This window comes from Leucoraja erinacea, chromosome 15 (genome assembly GCF_028641065.1).
Source record: "Leucoraja erinacea ecotype New England chromosome 15, Leri_hhj_1, whole genome shotgun sequence".
In the NCBI taxonomy this organism is placed as follows: Eukaryota; Metazoa; Chordata; class Chondrichthyes; order Rajiformes; family Rajidae; genus Leucoraja; species Leucoraja erinaceus.
The window spans coordinates 35,229,489-35,253,314 of NC_073391.1; the positions used below are offsets into that span (position 1 = coordinate 35,229,489).

General features: G+C 47.8%; 2 protein-coding genes across 3 annotated transcripts in view; both read left to right on the top strand.

Moving 5' to 3' along the window:
- slka (STE20-like kinase a) overlaps positions 1 to 5,345 on the top strand; it is a 69,153-nt gene extending 63,808 nt beyond the window's left edge. The window contains 1 exon segment of the mRNA XM_055647144.1: positions 425 to 5,345. Coding sequence (XP_055503119.1) covers positions 425 to 571 — 147 coding nt within the window. The 3' untranslated portion in view covers positions 572 to 5,345.
- Positions 5,346 to 7,072: 1,727 nt separating this feature from the next.
- On the top strand, positions 7,073 to 23,672 carry arhgap19 (Rho GTPase activating protein 19). Of its 2 annotated transcripts, XM_055647152.1 has the most exons (12): positions 7,073 to 7,178; positions 7,604 to 7,857; positions 15,878 to 15,958; positions 16,642 to 16,851; positions 17,386 to 17,609; positions 18,113 to 18,199; positions 18,834 to 18,899; positions 20,244 to 20,441; positions 20,732 to 20,827; positions 21,655 to 21,771; positions 22,448 to 22,522; positions 23,486 to 23,672. In XM_055647152.1, the coding sequence occupies exons 1-12, from the start codon at positions 7,165 to 7,167 to the stop codon at positions 23,528 to 23,530; spliced, it is 1,467 nt and encodes a 488-aa protein (XP_055503127.1). In that variant the 5' UTR covers positions 7,073 to 7,164; the 3' UTR covers positions 23,531 to 23,672. The 2 variants fall into 2 exon arrangements, with proteins under 2 accessions (XP_055503127.1, XP_055503128.1); XM_055647153.1 differs by lacking the exon at positions 16,642 to 16,851.
- The last annotated feature ends 154 nt before the right edge of the window (positions 23,673 to 23,826 follow it).

The following is a 23,826-nucleotide window of genomic DNA, read 5'->3' on the forward strand; positions in this document are numbered from 1 at the left end:
TTACATTACCTTACACACACATTCAGAACAATTTACAATTTTACCAAGTCAATTAACCTACAAACCTGTACGACTTTAGACTGTGGAAAGAAACCGAAGCTCTCGGAGAAAACCCACGCAGGTCACAGGGAGAACATGCAAACTCCGTACAGACAGCACCTGTAGTCGGGATCAAACCCACGTCTCTGGCGTTGTATGGTCTGTAAGGCAACAACTCTACCGCTGCGCCACTGTTCTGCGTTCTGGCAATTTTCACTTTGCACTACCTGTTGTACTTGTGTACAGTTTGATTGTATTCATGTACGGTATGATTTGACTGGATAGCACGCAGACAAAGCTTTTCACTGTGTCTAGGTACATGTGACAATAACAAAACCAACACCAGGCTTCCTCCATCACTAATAGTTTAACAAACTTATTTCAGGCTCTGGAGGAAGAATTTGCTCGGAAGCTGCAGGAGCAAGAAGTCTTCTTCAGGATGAGCGGGGAGTCGGAATGCCTCAACCCTTCGGCACAGAGCCGTATCTCCAAGTTCTACCCGGTCCCGAGCCTGCACTCCACAGGGTCCTAGGCACCAGCCCTGCGGTAATCTTCCAGTGTGACTGTTACATGTAGTGCTGCTCCATTAACCCGCAGCAAGACTCTCACTGCCTCTCTACCACCTCGGAGTTGGAAGACAATCAGCATGTGACTGTTTGGATTGAAACCTTTCTAACCTTACGGGCTGCTCGTGTTGACGGGGCCCCCGATAAATTGTGTGACTTCATCCCCTGCCGCTTTGAAAGTCAACAAGCCTGGGGTTGTGTGATCGTATCGAATGGCGCCATTCCACCCTCTGACACACTCTTCACTGCCCTGTGACCACCGGGGGGAAGCCGCTGGGCTGGTCTGGGCCACAGCCACTGTCCGGAGAGGTGGGCAGTACTACATTGCTGCTCTCTTGCGATGGGATTCCGGGTGGTGACCCGTCACAGGGCTCACTGTGCATGTCCACTAGCTTTCAGTCATCATCAACAGTTATCAGTTCAATCTTCCGTTAACATTCAGCTCCTGCGTCATTCTGAGCAAACTAACAGAATCGAGGGCTTTGAGCATTTCTGACATTTGTGGGGCATTTAATCCAGTCGTGGGCCTGCAGAGGAAGCACGGAACGAGGTTCCCTCTGTGACTGGGCACTCAGGCAGTCACCCGTCAGACAGTGGGCGACAGAGTTGCAGGGACAGCCTGAGTATTAGAGCAGTGGCGGAGCGGGGCTGCAGGACTGACTCGCACTGTCCGTGTTTCCCGTCGCCTTCCCCGTCTCTTTGTGACTAAGGATGAGCTTCCTGATGGCATCAGTGCCTGCGAGCTTGTGTGTAGTCTGATGGCATCAGTGCCCTCAAACATGCGTGTAGTCTGGCATCATTATCCTCGAACACGCGTGTAGTATGGCATCAGTGCTCCCGAACACACGTGTAGTCCGGTGGCATCAGTGCCCTGAACACGTATGTAGTCTGATGACATCAGTGCCCCCAAACACACATAGACTGGCATCAGTGCCTCCGAACATGCATGTAGTTTGATGGCATCAGTGCCCACAAACACGCATGGAGTCTGGCATCAGTGCCCCAGAACATGTACAATCTGCCCGACCGTCGGTGACGACAGGATCCTTGCAGTTACTGTAATCAATTAGTTCTTCGGGAGCAGTCAGGCTCTGAGCTGGGTGCCCTGTGAGGAGGGTGGGGGGGTTGAGGCAGGGGTACCGTGCCTAGCGTGAGATGCCCCCTGCAACTCCGGCATGTTGTGTGGTACACTGGAGCCAGCCGGGAGCCTCACAAGCACAGATCTCACTGGACAGTCGGCTTGCTTCACAAGTTTCACTCCACTGCATTTAGTTAAAGAACCAAACCGTTATTCAAACAATCACAAAATTTAACTTGAGGATCAATGTTGCAATTAACTAACTCGCCCGCCCTCCATTAAACCCAATGACCATCTCTATGCCGTTTATGGGTCAGTTTGTGCATCTGGACATTGCATGCAGGCGCAGTTTATTGCCCCCCCCCCTAACTGCCCTCGTCCGAGGGCTGCCTCTTGTGGTAGAGGGGTCGCGCTGTGCTGAGAGGAGGGTGTTTGAGGATCTTGGATCCAGCCTCTGGTGAGGGAGCGCCCCACATACCTGCTGCCATTGTTGCCCTGGCTGCTTGTGGCTTGTGGAGATTGGCTGAGTAACAGCAGCGCCTGGATCACAGTGCATGTTTGACACAGTCAATGTTTGAATGCTGGACAATGTGCCAATCAATGAACTAAATCATCATCACTACATTACCAAACTAACATTACATTTAGACGTCATTGAAATATTGGACAACCATCACTACATTATTAAAACCATCACCCTCTTGGGTGGTCAGTGAAATGATCAATCACCCTGATAGCATACAGTGAATGAGGGTAAGGTGCTTTGAAAATAGTCTGAGTGATGTGATGAAGTCCTTCGTCTCAGAACTAAGAATAAAATGTTCTGGTCTACTTTTGATTGGGAGTGGGTTGTCGATGGAGTTCTTGTGTGGTGTACGTTTTCATATGACTGACAATCCCATCTTGGGCCAAGAGTCAATATCACCCCTCAATGTGAGGGTTCACTCCTGACCCTTCACCCCTCAGTGTGTGGAAGAACAGTTTGCACAAAGAATTCACAGCCACTATGATCTGCTCTCTATCTCGGACACTATGTACTTGGGTTGTTTTAATGGATGAAATGTTGCGTTGAAGTGCGTATTTCCCCTTGTGCAGTTTGGGTCCAGCCTGTACTGCCCCAACACTGTACTGCACGGTGATGTGAGCCCTACCTGACTGGGGGAGTGCAAGGCTGCTGAGTTTCCATCTCCATCGGGACATGTTCGTTTTGTGTGAATGACTTGGGAAGCCAGTACTGCAAAGCTGATCACGACAAGGAAAGCAGCGCAGGACCTCACTGTCCGGGTGCTGAACACTGTTTCAGAACTGAGCCGTTTAAAGCTTTCCCCACCATCCTCACTCCAGCCACCAGCCTCAAACACAGAGCCACAGGTCTGTCCTTCAGTCATAGATTCACAGAGCTGTAGAGCACGGATACAGGTCCTTCGGCCCAACTCATCCATGCCCACCACTGGCATTCAGGGCTAATCCTATTTTCCTGCATTTGACCCATTTCCCTCTAAACCCGGTACAAATGCCTTTTAAAAGGACCCGAGCTGTCGGGAGAGGTTGGGCAGGCTAGACTGTTTTCCCATAAAGTGCAGGAGGATGGGGGGTGATCTTATAGAGGCATAGAAAATTATGAGGGGTATAGTAGGTAGGGTGAATGCACAGAGTGTTTTACCTAGGTTAAGGGAATCAAAAAACAGAGGGCAAAGTTTAATAGGAACCTGAGGGAGGTGGGTACATGGAACAAACTGCCAGAGGAGGTAGTTGAGGCAGGTACTATAACAACATTTTAAAGATATTTGAAGATGGACTCAAAATGCTGGGCTAACTGAGTGGGTTAGGCTGCACCTCTGGAGAAAAGGAATAGATTACGTTTTGGGTCGAGATCGTTCTTCAGACTGCGTCTCAGGAGAGAAGGAAACTAGAGGTATGATACAAAATACATGTGGACAGGTACATGGTTAGGAAAGATTTAGAGGGATATGTGCCAAATGCGGGCAGATGAGACGAGTGTAGATGGGGCAGCTTGGTTAACATTAGAATTAAGGGCCTGTTTCCATATTGTATGACCATGACTTTAAAGTCATAATTATATCCACTTCTATAGCTTTGTCTGGCAGCTCATTCATTCAGACTACTTTCTGAGTGGCCCTGAGGTCCCTCTTAAATTTATCTCCTCTCACCTTAAACCTGTGCCCTCAAATTTAGAAATTAATCAGATTAACTTTACTGTCCTGATTAATTTTTCTGATTGTATGCCTCCTTGTCGCCCTCCCCTCAACTAACAATGAACCATTCTACAATTCTTTAACATCGTCTGCTTTGATCTGTCATTTTCACACCATATCCTTCCATATCTCTAGTCTCCCTCTCCCCTATCTCAGACTGAAGAAAGGTCTCGACTTGAAACCTCACCCATTCCTTCTCTCCAAAGATTTTGTGACTTTCTTTGGTGTAAACCAGCATCTGTTTGAAACAAAACTAATTTTGGATCCAATTTGTCAAATCGCCTTAAACGCCCTGGTTTTATTTGTGGACGGCTCTCCCGTCTGGGACCTCGTTAAAGTTCACGTAGACTGCACCAACCATACTTTCTTTGTTGTCACTTGTCACTTGTCACAAAAAATCCAAAGTTTAGAGAGTTTCACCACGTCCAGTGTTGGAATATGTGATGGGACAGTGTAGAGAAAGCTTTACCCTGTGTTTGATCCGTGCTCTCCATAAGTATGTAACAGCAGTGTGGGGGGAGCTTCATTTTGTGTATAACTCCGACCCTACTTCTATGATGGAGTTGAATCACCTTGAATCTGTGTCCAACTTTTTTTCTCTCTCTGTCCTGGGAATATTTACTGCCCTAGTACTCTCTCCTTAATCCTTTCTGTTACTGTGTTGGGTTGTTTTTTTGTTCCCCCCCCCCCCCATCCTCCAGTTATACAGTGTGGAAACGGCCCTTTGGCCCAACTTACTCACATCAACCAACCTGTCCCATGTACACCTTGGCCCATATCCGTCTAAACCTTGAGAATTCATGAGAAATTAGTTTATCTCTCTTCTATTGTAAAAACCTTTCCTCAAAGAAGGGATACCAAGTACTGTGCATTATGCCCCAGTCCACATTGCACAGATCTGGGTAGATGTAGAATAGGCTTAATTGTGACAACACTCGTTGGAATGGAAGCTTATCTGCGGGATGTCTTAAACAGACTCGCTTCTAAACGGTGTTTATCATTTACAAGTTAAAGCTGATGTTCCCTTGCAACATTTCCCACAAAATAATCGTGATCAACTCTGCAGAACTGATACAGAATTTTGTTTTTCTTCTGACATCTTGGCTGTTCAGGATGTGTGTTGCTTTGATCTGGCAGCACACTGCTGAAGTAATTCTAACATCAACCATATTAAAGCAGAGGTTAACGTCTTTGGTTCCTCACATATCCTACCTCCTGGACTCCCAGGAAGTTAGACTGTCAACTAGTGTCTATATTTCTGATTGTAACTATAACACATGAAGGCTTTGCTACGGCTTTATATATTAAATGTTTTAATATCTAGGGCTTCCTTTGTTAAACCATGAAGAAAACTTATTTATGTGGATATGATCTTCTACATAAGGTGATTATCAAACTTTGTGTGGAAATATTTACAGTTGTAAATAAACTGATTCTTGCAAATGACTGGTTCTCGGCATAGTTTTGTTTTTAAGCTGATCTCCCTCGCATTCAGCACTCGGTAGAAAATTCTCACGTGGCCCAGTATGAGAATTTCGGCACTTCTGTTTAAAGCTGCAGGAGGAAGAGATTGTGAGCCATCATATCCTAGAGCAGAACGTGGGTTCCTGAGATAACTAGACCGTTCTTAATCTGTTTCCCAGCTGGGCTAGTATTTACTGCCCATCCCCAACTCAGCTGAGCACTCGTGGTTCAAAACCAGCTACATTGCTGTGGTTAGACACAAAATGCTGGAGTAACCCAGCGGGACAGGCAGCTTCTCTGGAGAGAAGAAATGGATGATTTTTTTGGGTCTAGACGCTTCAGACTCATCGATGACGTTTTGGGTCGAGACCTTTCTTCAGACATTGCTGTGGTTCTGGGTCATTAGATAGGAAGCCACTCTTCTCTCCCTGAAGGATTATGTTTGAGGCATTTAGACAGACATTTGACACGAGGCATACAATAGACGCAAGAGTAGGCCATTTGGCCCTTTGAGCCAGCACCACCATTCCCTGTGATCATGGCTGATCATCCACAATCAGTACCCTGTTCCTGCTTTCTCCCCTTATTCCATGACCGCTATCTTTAAGAGCTCTATCTAACTCTCTCTTGAAAGCATCCAGAGAATTGGCCTCCACTGCCTTCTGAGGCAGAGAATTCCACAGATTCACAACCCTCTGTGTGAAAAAGTTTTTCCTCATCTCTGTTCTAAATGGCTTGCCCTTTATTCTTAAACTGTTCTGGACTCCCCCAATATTGGGAACATGTTTCCTGCCTCTAGCATGTACAAACCCTTAATAATCTCATATGTTTCAATAAGATCCCCTCTCATCTTAAATTCCAGAGTATATAAGCCCAGCCACTGCATTCTCTCAGCATATGACAGTCCCGTCATCCTGGGAATAAACCTTGTGAACCGATGTTGCACTCCCTCAACAGCAAGAATGTCCTTTCTCAAATTAGGAGACCAAAACTATACACAATACTCCAGGTGTGGTCTCACTAGGACCCTGTACAACTGCAGAAGGACCTCTTTGCTCCTATACTCGACTCCTCTTGTTATGAAGGCCAACCAACATGCCATTCAATTTCTTCACTGTATGCATGCTGTACCTGCATGCTTACTTTCAGTGACTGATGAACAAGGACCCCCAGATCTCGGAAACAGTCATAATTCAGGAAAGTGTGATTAGTGTAGATGGGCAGCGTGAAGCTGGTAGGGACTGTTTCTGTGCTGTGTAAATTTCAGTGATTTTGGAAATATGGAGAGTTGGGACAAGCAGACTATTCCTGGCCTGAAGGGTTTGGGGGAAGGAGCAGCTGTTCCTGGACGTGCAGGAAGGAGGAGGTGAAGCTGGGGTCCATTTCCACAGATACAGTGCCACAGGGGGCGACATTGCTAGTGGAGAGAAGTGAGGCGTCGGGCTGGAGCAAGAACAGGCAGGTGATGGGTGGATCCAGGTGAGGAATGGTGAGTTAAGTGGGGTGGAGATGGTGACTAAAGACGAAGGTGGTCAGCAGAGAACATTAAAACGTGCAGATGGTGGAATCTAATGAGGGAGGAGGGTGGTTAGTGAAACGTAGAACCAGGGGAGGGGAGGGGGTGATGAGGTTTAGATGAGGATGCGGACAAACTGGACTACAATTCCCAGAGCGCAGTGCGCGGCGGCGCGATGAGGCGACTCGTGGCCGCGTGCGCAGACCCGCCCCCGCGCAATGGCGCCGATTTCAAATCCACCAATGGGAGCGCAGCGGGACCAACGGCTGCTCGGCCGCTGCAAAGATGGAGGATCGGGGGTGAGAGTGGGAGTGAGAGAGACGGAGGGCGGGAGGAGGGGGAGAGACGGGGGGAGAGAGGAGATCGAAAGTAGGGGGAGGTGGAGGGAGAGAGGAGGGGGGGAGAGAGGTGGGGGGAGAGAGGAGGGACGGGGGAGGGTGGAGAAGTGAGAGTAGGGTGGGGATGTGAGGGAGGTTGGAGAGATTAAGGATGGAGGAGAGGGGGGGGGATTCTGGAGAACGGGTGCAAAACCTGGGGCCAGAGAATGACCCTGCCAAGGGTCGACTACCCCACGACCCTCCCCTGCCGCCCACTTGCCACAATCCCCCCTCCTCCCCCTCCCCCTAACATTGCTGCTCCTGCACCCCAGCTAGTTTGGGTTTTGGGGGATTTATTCTTGTCACACATGGCTTCAGTGACATAACCGATGTGTCTGCCTGCACAGGGACTCCACCTGTAATTTTGTGATCAGCACTGAACCATCGCCTCACAGTAAGCCCATCATATTTGACCCGGACTTCTTTGTGGAAAAACTTCGTCATGAGAAGCCAGGGGTGTTTCTCGAGCTGGTGGTGAGCAATCTTACCCGTCTCATTGACCTACCTGGCACAGAGTTTGCACAGCTCATTGGCGAGGAGGAGCCCAAGTTACCTACCAACCATGGATTCTTCCGCTCCTTCAACTTCCTGAAACGCAAAGGTCAGTGGCAGACCCTTGATCAAACGCATTGCTCATTGCTTTCTCAGCACTGTGTCTAAAGACTGCTCTTTGGTCATTATTTGTGTTCATCCTAGCAGTACAAATGCTAAAAAATCATCCCATTAGCAATTCTTGAAAATTAATATCAACTTGTGTGGCTCTGGGTCTGCCTCGGAGTGGAATCTGATCCAGAACTATATTCACTTTTTTGAAAAGATGATTCAGTCAGTTCAGTGTTTAAGAAGGAACTGCAGATGCTGGAAAATCAAAAGTAGACAAAAATGCTGGAGAAACTCAGTGGGTGAGGCAACATAATAATAATAATAATAATATAATTTTATTTATAGAGCACTTTAAAAACAAACATAGCTGCAACAAAGTGCTGTACATCACTAATCATTGACAAAAAAGTTAATACACACCAAAAATAACAATCAAAAGAAATAGTAGGAAAAGACATATAAAATAAAGAAACATCAAAAACACCACAAACAGAAGCAAAGCCTCAGGCATGGTCAAAAGCCAGGGAGTACAAATGCGTTTTAACACTGGATTTGAAGATGGACAGTGAGGGGGCCTGTCTGATGTGCAGCGGCAGGGTGTTCCAGAGTGCCGGAGCAGCAACAGAGAAGGCTCTATCCCCTCTGAGCCTCCGACTAGACCTCGGTACCTCCAGGAGCAGCTGACCAGCTGACCTGAGGGACCGGGCAGGAGTGTATGGGTGGAGCAGCTCAGAGAGGTAAGGCGGGGCGAGCCCATTCAGAGATTTAAAAACAAATAACAGTAACTTAAAATGAACCCGAAAGTGCACCGGGAGCCAGTGTAGGGAGGCCAGAATTGGCGATATGTGCTCCCTCTTTCGAGTCCCTGTCAAAAGGCGAGCAGCAGCATTCTGAACCAACTGGAGACGAGCCAGTGAAGAACGAGCAACACCAAAATAGAGCGCGTTACAGTAATCCAGCCTAGATGTAATAAAGGCATGGATTACTGTTTCAAAATGCTGCCGCTCGAGAATGGGCTTCACCTTCGCCAGCTTCCTTAGGTGAAAGAAGCTGGACTTAACCACCGCGCATATTTGGCGATCTAATTTAAAGTCACTGTCCATCCTAAAACCCAGGTTCACAACTGTTGGCTTCACGTACCTTGACAATGGACCTAAATCAACAAATGGAGGTTCACGGCAGCCATTGGGATCAAATAAAATCACCTCTGTCTTCTTTTCATTAAATCCAAGAAAGTTTAGGGCCAACCAGGACTTAATGTCATCAAAACAAGACAGAAGCGATTTTACAGAAAAGGCATCTTCCCCCCCCTCAGCGGCATATATAGTTGGGTATCATCTGCATAACAGTGGAAGGAGATGCCATGCTTTCTAAGGATGGAACCCAGAGGAAGTATGTACAGCGAGAAAAGCAGGGGCCCCAGAATCGAACCCTGTGGAACCCCATATGACAGGGGAGCGGAAGAGGATTCAAACCCAGCAAGGCTAACACACATGGTTCTGCCCGCCAGATAGGACCTGAACCATCCCAGGGCACTGTCGCAGATGCCCACTAACTGCTGTAGCCGAGATAATAAGATATTATGGTCCACCGTATCAAAGGCGGCAGACAAGTCCAGCAGGACAAGAACCACACAATCCCCAGAATCATTAGCCAGGAGGATATCGTTAAAAACCCTTAGCAATGCTGACTCCGTGCTGTGCATGGTTTTAAATCCAGACTGGAAGATCTCCCGAATATCATGCTCCTCCAGGAATAGTTTTAGCTGAGCATAAACAACTCTCTCCAGCAATTTAGAAATAAAAGGCAATTTCGAGATGGGTCTAAAATTGGCCAGAACAGATTGATCCAGGCCAGGTTTCTTAAGCAGTGGTTGCACTACCGCATGCTTAAAACTCACGGGGACAACCCCAGAACACAAGCTGCTGTTAATAATGGTAAGAACCGACTGCCCTATACTAGGGAAGACCTCCTTAAAAAGATGTGGAGGGACCGCATCACAAGGAGAACCCGATGGCTTAATATGGGAAACCACATCCTTTAAATACGATATAGTCACAGGCTCAAACTTGTCGAATACCACCAGGCAAGGGACCGAAACAGAAGGGTCAGAGGCAGGTGCTGAAATGTTAGCCCTTAAGGAAACAACCTTATCAACAAAAAAGTGCAGGAAGTCATTACACATTTCAGGTGAAGCTTCCAGACAGACAGGCTGCGGGGCATTTAGAACAGAGTCAATGATTTCAAATAGCACACGAGGGTTGTTACACTTTGACACAATAATTTTAGACAGGTACTCTCTCTTGGCCTTTTTAACACTGTTTTGGTAGTGACGCCAACAGTCCCTGAGAATTTGAAGTGAAACCTGTAGCCTGTCCTTCCTCCACTTTCGCTCAGCTCTGCGACACTCCCGTCGTGCTGCACGAGTCACTGCACTGAACCAGGGTTCAGGTTTAGCCTATGGAGCGAAGGAAATAGGCAACGTTTCGGGCCGAAACCCTTCTTCAGATCAAAGATCCTATAGCGAGAACATCTAGAGCAGCAGATGCAACCTGCACCTCCTCCAACCTCATCTATTGCATCAGCTGCTCTAGATGCCAGCTGCCCTACATCGGTGAGACCAAGCGTAGGCTTGGCGATCGCTTCGCCGAACACCTCCGTATTAATCCACATTAACCAACCTGATCTCCCAATGGTCTAATACTTCAACTCCCCCTCCCATTCTGAATCTGATCTTGCTGTCCTCGGCCTCCTCCATGGCCAGAGTGAGGACCACCGTAAATTAGAGGAGCAGCACCTCATATTTTGCTTGGGCAGTTTGCTGCACCCCAGCGGTATGAACATTGACTTCTCTAATCTCAGGTAGTCCTTACTTTCTCCTCCCCTTCTCAGCTCTCCCTTAGCCCACAGGCTCCTCCTCTTCTTTTCTTGTTCTTCCCCCCCACCCCACATCAGTCTGAAGAAGGGTTTTGGCCCGAAACGTTGCCTATTTCCTTCGCTCCATAGATGCTGCCTTACCCGCTGAGTTTCTCCAGCATTTTTGTCTACCCTCAGTCAGTTCAGTTTTAGTTTATTGTCACATGTCCCGCGGTACAGTGAAAAGCTTTTGTTGTGTGCTAGTAACTAGTAAGTTGATGAGGGTGGTTAAGGTTTGAACTCTAGTAAGGCCGTTGACAAGGTCCCACACCAGACATCCAAAAGGTAAAAGCCTGCACACTTTGGCAAAAAATGGATTGAATATTGCCTCGGTGATAGGCAGACGGTGAAGGTCAACGGTTCGGTTCAGAATTGGAAGGCTGTAATTAGTATTGTATGCTGGGAATTGGTGCGGGGCCCTTGCTGTTTGCTGTATGCATTGATATGGATGTGAATGGAGATTGCATGATCAGTGGGTTTGCACCTAACATGAAGCTTGGCCATGCTGTTTCTAGTGAGGATGGGATTCACCAGATTCCTGCCTCTCGACTCTTGCCCCTCTCACCCTGGTCAGAGCAAGGACAGAGTTTACCCGGTCCTCGCCTTCCACACCGGCCTTTGTATTCAGTGGATCGTTATTTGTAATTTCTGCTGCCTTGAATGAGGCTCCACCACCGGACATCTTCCCCCTTTCCTGCTCCATCCACATCAATGGGAAGAGCAGCTGCCAGACCCTCTGAGTGTTCCAGCCAATCTATTCCCCATCCAGAACACCAGCATTGCCAAGGTCGGGGGGGATTTCTGGAGACCACGTCTTTACTAAATTCAGTCCAAATGTTGCTGGAAATCTGAAATAAAAGCAAAGCAGTACTGGCAGTACTCGGCAAGTCAGATGCTGTCACAGAGGCAATGACCTCATGAGAACTAAAAGAGTCAACAAGTTTTAAAAATGCTGAGGGGGGGAGGGGCGGGACACCAAGGATGATGATGGTGGAGAGAGTAAATGACAAGCACTGCAGAATGGAGAAAAGAGACAAAATGAGAAGAATTCAGAAATCGGAGGTGCAAAGGGACTTGGGAGTGCTTGTGCAGAATTCGCAAAAAGTTCATCTTTGTAGTGAGGAAGGCGAATGCAATGCTAACATTTGTTTCAACAGGGTCAGAATACAAAAACGGATGTCATTACTGAGGCTTTATGAGGCGCTGGTCTGACTTCATTTGGAGTATTGTGAGTGGTTTTGGGCCCCATATCTGAGGAGGAGGTGTGTCATTGGGGAGAGTCCAGGGGTGTGGGACATGTGAACGTTACGAGTGGGGATAGGACGCGATTGTGATCGGTTGTGGCTAGGGCACTGGAAGCTGGAGAGCACCAGAGGGTCACACATGTGGCTGGGAAGTGGAGAGTGAAGCACTCCTCCTATCTCACCAACTCTCCCTCCTGCATGCAGGCAAGTCGCACATTATTCTGACTTGGCATCGTGTTCCTGTTCCTATGTTACTGAAAGTCCCTCAACAATCCCTCAGAGAGCCACAGGCTCAGTTAAAGGGCTGGGCAGTAACTGCTGACCTCATCAGGTGGCTCCATAAAAACTCCAGTCACTCTCTGACTCCAACTGACTGCAAACGTTTTTATAGATATGTGAAAAGAAAGAGATTAGTTAAAACAAATGTAGGTCCCTTGCAGTCAGAAACAGGTGAGTTGATCATGGGGAACAAGGATATGGCGGACAAATTGAATAACTACTTTGGTTCCGTCTTCACTAAGGAAGACATAAATAATTTTCCGGAAATAGCAGGGGACCGCGGGTCAAAGGAGTTGGAGGAATTGAGTGAAATCCAGGTTAGCCGGGAAGTGGTGTTGGGTAAATTGAATGGATTAAAGGCCGATAAATCCCCAGGGCCAGATAGGCTGCATCCCAGAGTACTTAAGGAAGTAGCTCCAGAAATAGTGGATGCATTAGTAATAATCTTTCAAAACTCTTTAGATTCTGGAGTAGTTCCTGAAGATTGGCGGGTAGCAAACATAACCCCACTTTTTAAGAAGGGAGGGAGAGAGAAAATGGGGAATTACAGACCAGTTAGTCTAACATCGGTAGTGGGGAAACTGCTAGAGTCAGTTATTAAAGATGGATAGCAGCACATTTGGAAAGTGGTGAAATCATTGGACAAAGTCAGCATGGATTTACGAAAGGTAAATCATGTCTGACGAATCTTATAGAATTTTTTCGAGGATGGTAACTAGTATCGTGGATAGGGGAGAACCAGTGGATGTGGTGTATCTGACTTCCAGAAGGCTTTCGACAAGGTCCCACATAAGAGATTAGTATACAAACTTAAAGCACACAGGCATTGGGGGTTCAGTATTGATGTGGATAGAACTGGCTGGCAAACAAAGCAAAGAGTAGGAGTAAACGGGTCCTTTTCACAATGGCAGGCAGACTGGTGGGGTACCCCAAGGCTCAGCAACCAGGACAAGGACAGCATTTACAATATATGTATATGAGGATGGTAAGGAATTGCTTTCGAAAGGTCCACAAGGCATTGGGGGTTCAGTATTGATGTGGATAGAGAACTGGCTGGCAAACAGGAAGCAAAGAGTAGGAGTAAACGGGTCCTTTCACAATGGCAGGCAGTGACTAGGAGGGTACCCCAAGGCTCAGTACTGGGACCCCAGCTATTTACAATATATATTATTGATCTGGATGAGGGAATTGAAGGCAATATCTCCATGTTTGCGGATGACATTAAGCTGGGGGGCAGTGTTAGCTGTGAGGAGGATGCTGGGAGACTGCAGGGTGACTTGGATAGGCTGGGTGAGTGGGCAAATGTTTGGCAGATGCAGTATAATGTGGATAAATGTGAGGTTATCCATTTTGGTGGCAAAAACAGGACAGCAGACTATTATCTAAATGGTGGCCGATTGGGAAAGGGGGAGATGCAGCGAGACCTGGGTGTCATGGTACACCAGTCATTGAAGGTAGGCATGCAGGTGCAGCAGGCAGTAAAGAAAGCGAATGGTATGTTAGCTTTCATTGCAAAAGGATTTGAGTATAGGAGCAGAGAGGTTCTACTGCAGTTGTACAGGGTCTTGGTGAGACCACACCTGGAGTATTGCGTACAGTTTTGGTCTCCAAATCTGAGGAAGGACATTATTGCCATAGAGGGAGTGTAGAGACGGTTCACCAGACTGATTCCTGGGATGTCAGGACTGTCTTATGAAGAAAGACTGGATAGACTTGGTTTATACTCTCTAGAATTTAGAAGATTGAGAGGGGATCTTATAGAAACTTACAAAATTCTTAAGGGGTTGGACAGGCTAGATGCAGGAAGATTGTTCCCGATGTTAGGGAAGTCCAGGACAAGGGGTCACAGCTTAAGGATAAAGGGGAAATCCTTTAAAAATGAGATGAGAAGAACTTTTTTCACGCAGAGAGTGGTGAATCTCTGGAACTCTCTGCCACAGAGGGTAGTTGAGGCCAGTTCATTGGCTATATTTAAGAGGGAGTTAGATGTGGCCCTTGTGGCTAAGGGGATCAGGGGGTATGGAGAGAAGGCAGGTACGGGATACTGAGTTGGATGATCAGCCATGATCATATTGAATGGCGGTGCAGGCTCGAAGGGCCGAATGGCCTACTCCTGCACCTAATTTCTATGTTTCTATGTTTCTATCTGAGTTTTGGCCTCAGCATCGCAGGCTGCAGGCTGGGTGTGTGGCCAAGGCTGGCAATACTTGCTAGTTTCAGCTCATTTGCATGCTGCCTGCCACAGGCTGTGGCCCGGCCATCGTTTCCTCTGGCTCCAGAGGAACTCCAGGTTACTTTCTCAGCAGGCACCGTTCAGCATTTGTGTGTGTGATGAATGAAAATCAGACAGGGTTTGACTTGCGGGGGTCAGCGTCCAGTGTTCAATCAAATGATAGTCCAACAATCATTTTCCTATGTTCTGTAGACTCTGGATCGGTTCCTGTGGACTGGAGGGTGGCCAATGTAACCCCGCTTTTTAAGAAAGGAGGGAGAGAGGAAAAAGGGGAATTATAGACCAGTTAGGCTTACATTGGTCGTGGAGAAGATGCTTGAGTCTATTGTTAAAGATGTAGCAGCAGAACATTTGGAAAGCAGTGACAGGATTGGTCAAAGTCAGCATAGATTTATGAAGGGGAAATCATGCTTGACTAATCTTCTGGTATTTTTTGAGGCTGTAACAAGTAGAATGGATAAGGGAGAGCCAGTGGATGTGGTGTATCTGGCCTTTGACAAAGTCCCACACAAGAGATTAGTGTGCCAAATTAGAGCACATGGTATTGGGGGTAGGGTATTGATATGGATAGAGAACTCGTAGGCAGACAGGAAGCAAAGAGATGGAATTAACGGGTCCTTTTCAGAATGGCAGGCAGTGACTAGTGGGGTGCCACAAGGCTTGGTGCTGGGACCCCAATTATTTACTATATATATATTAACAATTTCGATGAGGGAATTAAATGTGACATCTCCAACTTTGCGGATGACACAAAGCCGGGTGGCAGCGTGAGCTGCAAGTATAACTGGAGTATTTTGTGCAGTTTTGGTCTCCTAATTTGAGGAAGGACATTCTTGCTATTGAGGGAGTGCAGCGTAGGTTCACCAGGTTAATTCCCGGGATGGCAGGACTGACATATGATGAAAGAATGGGTCAACTTGGCTTGTACTCGCTGGAATTTAGAAGGATGAGAGAGGATCTTATAGAAACATAAAATTCTTAAGGGAGTGGACAGGTTAGATGCAGAAAAAATGGCCCCGATTTTGGGGGGGTCCAGGACCAGGGGTCGTGGTTTAAGAATAAGGTGTAGGCCATTTAGGATTGAGATGAGGAAAAACCTTTTCACCCAGAGTGTTGTAAATCTGTTGAATTCTCTGCCACAGAAGGCAGTGGGGGCCAATTCACTGGATGTCTTCAAGAGAGAGTTAGTTTTGGTCCTTAGGGCTAAAGCAATGGAGGGATGTGGGGGAAAAGCAGGAACAGGGTACTGATTTTGGATGATCAGGCTCGAAGGGCCGAATGGCCTACTCCTGCACCTATTTTCTATGTTTCTAACACAGTGGTGATTTTTGACTCTTCATTTTCAGAGAAGGGAGTTGTGTTTGGAGCTCCGCTGACAGAAGAGGGCATCGCTCAGGTTTATCAGCTCATTGAATATCTTTACAAACGTAAGTCCAATCATCAAAATGTCCGCTCGCTTTCCTCCCATCCCCATCTATGTTTCGTCACCATCCTTCTCCCTGGCCGGCCCTTTTCTCCTTCCATTTCTGCCCCGGCACCGTCCTCTGCTCTATCTGCCGTGGGCCTTTTGCTCCTGTGGTTTTGTCTCTTGGCACGTTGCTGTTACAATACTTCCGTCTCTGCAGTCTTGCTCTGCACCAGTTCACACGCTGGATTTAATTAAGTACTCAGTTCTGCTACCTTGACAATAATGTTTCATCGTGTCACTTCTGTTCATAAATTTGCTTCAGCTTCTCTGCATTTCATAACAGTTTGAAGATTTACAAAGATGTTGCCAATACTCAAGGGCCTGAGCTATAGGGAAAGGTTGGGCGGGCAAGGGCTTTATTCCATGGAGCACAGGAGGCTTGAGTGGTGATCTTATAGAGGTTTATAAAATAATTAGGGCAATTGATTGGCTGAATCCGTAGCCTTTTTCCCCAGGGTAGCAGATTCATGAACTAGAAAGCATAAATTTAATGTAAGAAAGCAAAGATTTAATAGGAACCTGAGGGGCAACTTTTTCCACACAGAGCATGGTGGGTATATGGAATGAGCTGCCTATTCCCTTCCTTTTGTATTCATTTCACACTCGGCCTGTCATGCTGGTTACATTTCACCCTCTTCACAGATCTTCATGTGGAGGGCCTGTTTCGTATTCCTGGAAATACCTTGCGGCAGCAGTGCCTGAAAGAAGCCTTAAACAGCGGAGTGGACATCGATCTGGACGCTGGGGAATTTCATCCAAACGATGTAGCGACTCTGCTGAAAATGTTCCTTGGGGAACTTCCAGATACACTTCTCAGTCACAGGCATTACAATGCTCACCTCAAAATCGCAGGCACGTCACAGGGGCATGTGTGCTAGGGGCATGTGCAGGCAGCAGTGGGCTGGATGTGATGGGAATTATTGTACCAAGCTAGTGTTACTGTTACATTCTCCTAACCTAGTAATGTTCAATTGCAATGATATTAAGCAGTGAAGTATAATTAAAGGCCTAGGCTTTAACCTAAATGTTTGCTGTAGCCAGAGCACTAGTGCATTGAACAGCCAGGGTTGTAGGTAATCAGTGGTGTGGATTCTGCTGAGGGGAGATGTGGGAGGTTAAGGGGCAATCTGATGGTGCAGGGTTGTGCGATGAGAACCAGTGTCATGTTCAATTCGGATCTGGGCCGGGTAAGATGGTAAAAAGACAAAATGGAAGCTTTTTATCTGAATCGAATCGACTTCAGTTACTGGTGGCGCTGGGCTATTTCGGGTAACCTCCGGTTCTGGGCTTGCTTTACTTTGAGACTGTGGATTGTGTTGTTCTCATAGCTGGTGTCGGTTTGTTACTACCATCCAGTTACAATGTCTCTGGTTCTCTCGGCAATAGGTCTGATGGTATTTGATACCAAGGGGAAGCGGACCGTCCCTGACAAGGAGCGTCAGATTGAAGCGCTCCAGCTGCTCTTCCTGTTGCTGCCGTCCGTCAGCCGCAACTTGTTGAAGCTGCTCTTGGACCTGCTGTACCACACCGCCAAGCAGCAGGACAAGAACAAGATGACCGCCTCCAACCTGGCACTTATGTTTGCCCCACAAATTCTCTGGCCAAAGAATGTAAGTGGACATTGTGCTCCAGTATTTGCCTCATCCTTTGTTAAACCTCCTGTACACATCAGTCTGAGGAAGGGTCTTGACCCAAAACATCACCTATTTCTTTGCTCCATAGATGCTGCCTCACCCACTGAGTTTCTCCAGCATTTTTGTCTACCTCCTGGACACATCAAGTGCTTTGATACCTAATGCCACACACTATGCTCTTTGTTTATCATTTTATTTTTGAGACCAAGCACGCACATTTAGTCTAAGTTCTTGATGAACCACAAAGCACGGGTATCTCCAGGGTCGAATCGAGATGTTTGCAGATTTCCCATAGGGGATGTTCTTTGTTATCTGATCATTGATGACTTTCTCATACGTACACCTAACTAACTTGCGAACTTCAATGTTGGAAGACTTTGGGCAATGGTTGCACATTGATTATATTTTTGTTGTTTATGGTCTCTGATCTTCAGTTTTATTTCCTCCTGATTCGCTTGACCTTTCTCCAACCCTCCCAGATGGTCGTGGCTGACCTCCAAGAGAATATCACCAAGCTCAATAACGGAGTGTCTTTTATGATTAAACATTCTCAGAAGCTTTTTCGGGTAAGCAAATGTAACACATTGCAGCATTCAGTCAATGAATCTCAGGCTGTGCAATTAAAATGATTATTTGACCATGTCCGTCAGGCTTGGAGGGATATGGGTAAATGGAACTAGCTTAGATGGGTCATCTTGGTTCGCATGGTGTGTTGGGTGGAATGGCCTGTTCCATGCTGTACAACTGTATGATTCCAGGACTTGGTACACCTGCAGTACCTTGCAACATCGTACGTGTCTGCTTCAGATGAGTGAGCTGGCCAGCTAACTGTGGCTCGAAGAGGACTGGGTGCTGTGGGGGGAAGCAGGGTAATAATGGGTGTTCCCTGCGCTGGGGCAATGCCTCAGCTAGCGTTGAGCAAGCACAGCAGCAGAGGTATAACGTACAGTCGTGATATTTTTACACAAGTGAGCCTGAGGCAATACGAGCTGAGAGGTTGCAAAACCAGGGCGAGGGTCTCAATGTCTGCGGTGGGTTTACATCAGCCCCTGATTAAGAAGTGCAAAAACAGATTAGAAGGGTTCCGGATTAGAAAGAGAAGCTGTTAATAGTGTGCTATTCATATTCCAAAGGAATCATTAGTTTAAGTTATTTATAATCATGTGTGAGGCATTTAAACATTCCTGTCTGTCTTTGTAGGCACCAGCGTACATTCGAGAACTCGCCAGGCTGCAGTTCACAGGATCCAGAGTTGCAGTTTCAAGGGTAAAATTACGCAATTAATTTATTGTGAGCATACACAGCCCACTTGAGAGCCCTGGCAAGGTAGGAGCTGGACACGCCACAGCTGTGGTCTCTGCCAGTAGCCTGAGGTTGGAGCAGATAGTGGGTTACAAGCTCCCTGGCCGCAGTCAGGACCTATGGGAGTTGTGGCTTTCCACATGCCGGGACATATGTACAACTGCAACATGATGCCCTGACCGATGACGGCCAGTTTGCCAAACACCTTCACAGACACGTTCACCTGTGACTTGCAACATAAGTGGCCAGCACTGGTACAGAAAGAAAAGTCCATTACCTCGAGATGGATAAATCAAAAATGAACCTTTCATGTCATAGACATGTAGGGTAGAAAGAGGCTCTTCGGCCCACTATGTCCATGCCAACAATCCACCAATTCCATTTACGTGCGCACTATCTATGGCCTTCCATGGTTTAGCAATTCAAGTGCTTAGATTCTAACCACCCTCTGGATGGAAACATTAATCCCTGGATTCTCCGACGGGGAGCCTATCCCTTATAGTTTTAACATCTTTCAAGTCCCCCCTCCGCAGAATACTGAGCCTGCGCAGTATCTCCTCTTTACTAAAATGCCCCATCGTGGTGAATCTGCCCTGTACCCTGGGGTGGGTGGGATGGGCTGATAGGTGATTGTTACACTCCCATCATCCCCATGTAGCCTGAGGCCATTGTTCGTTTTCCCAACCCCGGTACCGGGTAGAACCCGCGTGTGCCTGAGTGGGAGCTGCTCCACGCTGCTCCGGAGACCCGATGGGTGATGTTCATGAGGGGTCAGTGAGTGCCTGAAGCTGAGTTGCGCTTCTGTTGGGCTGATGCTTAGTCAGCCACTGTCAGTGTGAGTGTTGGGGTGATACTGTGTGAGTGTTGGGGTAATGCTGTCAGTGTGTGTGTGTAATGCTGTCAGTGTGTGTGTGGTGTGTTGGGGTGATGCTGTCAGTGTGTGTGTGTGTGTTGGGGTGATGCTGTCAGTGTGTGTGTGTTGGGAGGTGTGACGAAGCGACTCGGCTGCACTGTGTGTGTGTGTGTTGGGGTGATGCTGTGTGAGTGTTGGGGTGATGCTGTCAGTGTGTGTGTGTTGTGGTGATGCTGTGTCAGTGTTGGGGTGATGCTGTGTCAGTGTGTGTGTGTTGTGGTGATGCTGTGTCAGTGTGGGGGTGATGCTGTGTCAGTGTGTGTGTGTGGTAGTGGGATGATGCTGTGTGAGTGTTGGGGTGATGCTGTGTCAGTGTGTGTGTGTTGGGGTGATGCTGTGTCAGTGTGTGTGTGTGTTGTGGTGATGCTGTGTCAGCCGCTGCCCTCTCTGTGCAGGATGACCTCGACCTCGACCTGCTGCCCGTGTCAAACTGCCCGGACTTGCTCTCGGTGAAGGTGACGAAGCGGACTCGGCTGCACTCGGTATTGAGACGTGAAGATACGCAGCAGCGGACGGAGGAAGCCCTGAAGGAACTCTTTAAACATGTCAGCAATATGCCGGACTCTGCCAAGAAGAAGAAGCTTGTGAGACAGGTAGAAATGGGAGAAACAAGGGTTCTGCTATTGGAGCAAATAACTAACTGCTGGAGGAACTCGGTGGGTCCAGCAGCATCTGGGGGAAGGTGGAGGGGGTGGGGGGACCACTGACAATTGGGATCGAGACCCTGCCCCAGGCCTGAGGGTGCTGGGTGGCCTGTTTTTCTGCTGTGTGACATGATGGTTGCAGTGTTGAATGGGTGGGAGACACCCTTGTGCTGCTCACTGTGATGTTCTTACTCCCACAATGTCTCTGTTAACACCAGAATGTTTCTCACTTCCTGCAGTTTAATAAAAGCTCGGCTGCTGGAACTCCTGATGGATTTGCTTCGCCCAGAACCAAGAAACACGTGCGCTCCCGGACATTTGGAGGCCTCATTAAGGTAAGAGAAGCCCATGTTACACTCATAAACTGTGGACTAAAGCCCCAGGCTATCCCCCTCCTACCTCTTGTTTTCATTATGTCCTCAAAGGTCAGGACAAACTAATTCCAGCTCATTGTTCCACTGTCAGCTTAACTCAGCCCTCGCTACGTGACCCAAGCTGGTGGCTAAGTGCGGTTCGACCAGTATTTCCCAGCCCTTGAATAACAAACGGCGTGAATAAATAATTGAATGTCTGAATGACTGACTGAAGGCCGGCAGATCGAGTGACTGCTCACTGCTGCAATGTCTGACTGTTGGACTGGCTGATAGAGGCTTGTAAATCTCTAGAATTCCCGTTGCCCACATGCCAAGGGCTACAGGTGCACCACCATTAGCTGCAAGTAAATTGCAGGCTGTCCTATTCTGGAAACACCTCTTGTTTTCTGCATTGTTGCCGGGCCTAAATCCTGGCAGTGCTGTTTAACACCGAACGAGCACCATCACTGGAGGACTCCACTGGTTGAACCAGAATAGCTTACCCACAATTAATGCTTTCCCAGCCAGTGATGGCCACAGTTTGCGGACAGGTTTCTAACAAACTGTCCTTGTGCATTTGCAGAGTATTCTACGACATCGAAATGGGTATCTCATGGCAAGACCGTAGCTGCAGCCAGGGGTAGGGTGGTCTGGGCAGGTCCTCGAGAGGCTCAGTGACTGGGCGCGGGTGGTCTTCGACAGCTGCCCCCACAGTGTGAGGGCCAGGATGTCGCTGATGCAGTGTGTCCCCAGTGAAAGGGCCAGAGAGACTGAGGCAATGTACTAAACCTGTGCTTTCATTCCGGCAGCGTAAAGTGCTAGGTGGTCAACATGCCCCAGACAGGACGAGCCAAATCCCAATAGTTGGTGCGGCCACGCTGAGCTGTCAACACCAGGCTGCGCAGGGCAAGGAGAACCTGGCTCAGGTGAGCGCGTCCACAACAGCATCGTTGGATGGAAACTGTTCATTCATGGGGAACGCCACTGCCAGCAAAGTCTAACTAGGGCTGGGTCTTCAGTGAATGGCAGAACCCTGGGGAGTGTTGCAAAGCAGAGAGATCTAGGAGTGCAGATACATGGTTACCTGAAACTGGCATCGTGGATAGATAAGGCAGTGATGACGTTATTGAGTATAGAGCATACAATGTTATGTCAAAATGGAAAGGGTGCAGATAAGATTGATGAGAATGTTGCCAGGACCCGAAGGCCTGAGCTGCAGGGAGGTTGGGCAGGTTAGGATTTTATTCCTTGGAGCGCTGGAGTGATCTTATAGAGGTATTATGTAAGATAAAGTCCAGTAAAGTCCGATTAACGATAGTCCGAGGGTCTCCAATAAGAAAGATGGCAGCTCAGGATAGCTGTCTAGTTAGAAGTGGAGGGGCAGTGTGGGAGTGGAGTCATAGGGCAGCTCTGTGCTGGGGGGTTGAAGGGGGCAAGGATGGATGAGGTTTCCGGCTTGGGGGAATAACACAGCTATGTGGCAGTTTAAGAGCTGGGGAGGGTCTCCCACCGTATCCCAGTGAGGTTGGTCATTCCCAACACTGCTGCCGTGCTCCAGGGAAGTGAGTGAAGGCTCACTCCCACTCTTCTTTCTGTTTTTAGAGGCCGCTGGAACTGATGTCATTGCATCTCAGTCACAACCGATCCAAGTCGACAGATGAGATCCTCGATGAGAAGGTGAAGTGATCTGACTTGTACCAACGCCTTGGGTCCCTGATCTGTGCAGATGTTTAGCTAATATCAAGGCTGCCCTTTCAGTGAGCTACCTCTCCAAAGCTCCTGCAACACAGCGAATCGTGCGGAGCTGGAGGGTGCAAGGGGTTTGCCACCAGTGCCAGGTGTCCTGGGTCTGGAGGGTTGCAGATATGGAACGACTGAGATGTGGCAGGGAGATGGGTTTGCTCCAATTTAGAGGGGAGGTGATCTACCAGGCAGGAATCTGAGGGTTTGTGAACTGCTCCTCTATCTGGAGATCCAGAGGACGGATGTTTGGGGCTGTGGTGGGAAGCACACTGTGAGGAATGGTGATATCACCTGTTACCAGGCTGATGCTTCCAAGGACTGCATATTCCAAATGTTGCCACAGTGCTGGCAGTGAAGGAAGATCACCTTTCAAATTCTATAGATTCTGGAATTTTCCCAATGATCAGAGAATCACAAATGTGTCCCCAGTATTTAAGAAAAAAGAGAGAAGGCGGGAACCTGTCAGATATTGCTGGAGTCTAGGCAATAGCCAAACGTCATGCAATGAATAACATGGTTGAGCAGAAACTGCAGGATTAAGTGAGGGGGAAACGGTGCTTGACTAATGAGGATGGGAATGTGATTACTGGGGCAGATCAGGGAATGCGGGGATGTGTACTGACGTTTTGGAAGGCAGTGGAACAAAGTGGTTGACTGCAAGTTTCCACATAGGTTTAAGGCCCTGGGATCAGTTTGAACTTTACATCTGTGACTGACACTCATACTGTGGCCACTGATCCTTACTGAACCCCATGTGGCTATAACTTGGAGCTGATGATCTGATCATGTTAATAATCATATCTTCCCAACATTAGTGTCAGATTATGCAGGAGTTTTAGAGCACTGTCCTTTACTGCCATGACTGATGCACATCTCCTTTATCCTTTAAAACCTCAGGAGTCGCAGAGAGGGAATCGAATGCGGCAGGAATCGGCAATTTAGCCTCGGTGTCGCTCTGACGGCACCGTGGAGATTCGCCCGAGAGCATCGGGACAACCACTAATGGACAGAATTGTTGAGTGTTTACAGTGACTTTATAGCAGTGGTTCCCTGTGGAAAGAAACTGGTAAAATTTTAAACAATCTGGGATGAAACTGGCTCGATTGAATGTCAAGAGACTGGATTGCTGGTTGAAAGGCTCATCTGGGCTGTGCTTGGATGCACGGATTGGGTAAGAGTGACAGAGGTAAGCAGGTGGAGGTGGTGAGTGAAAGTGATTTGCTGGTTTGGATTTTAGT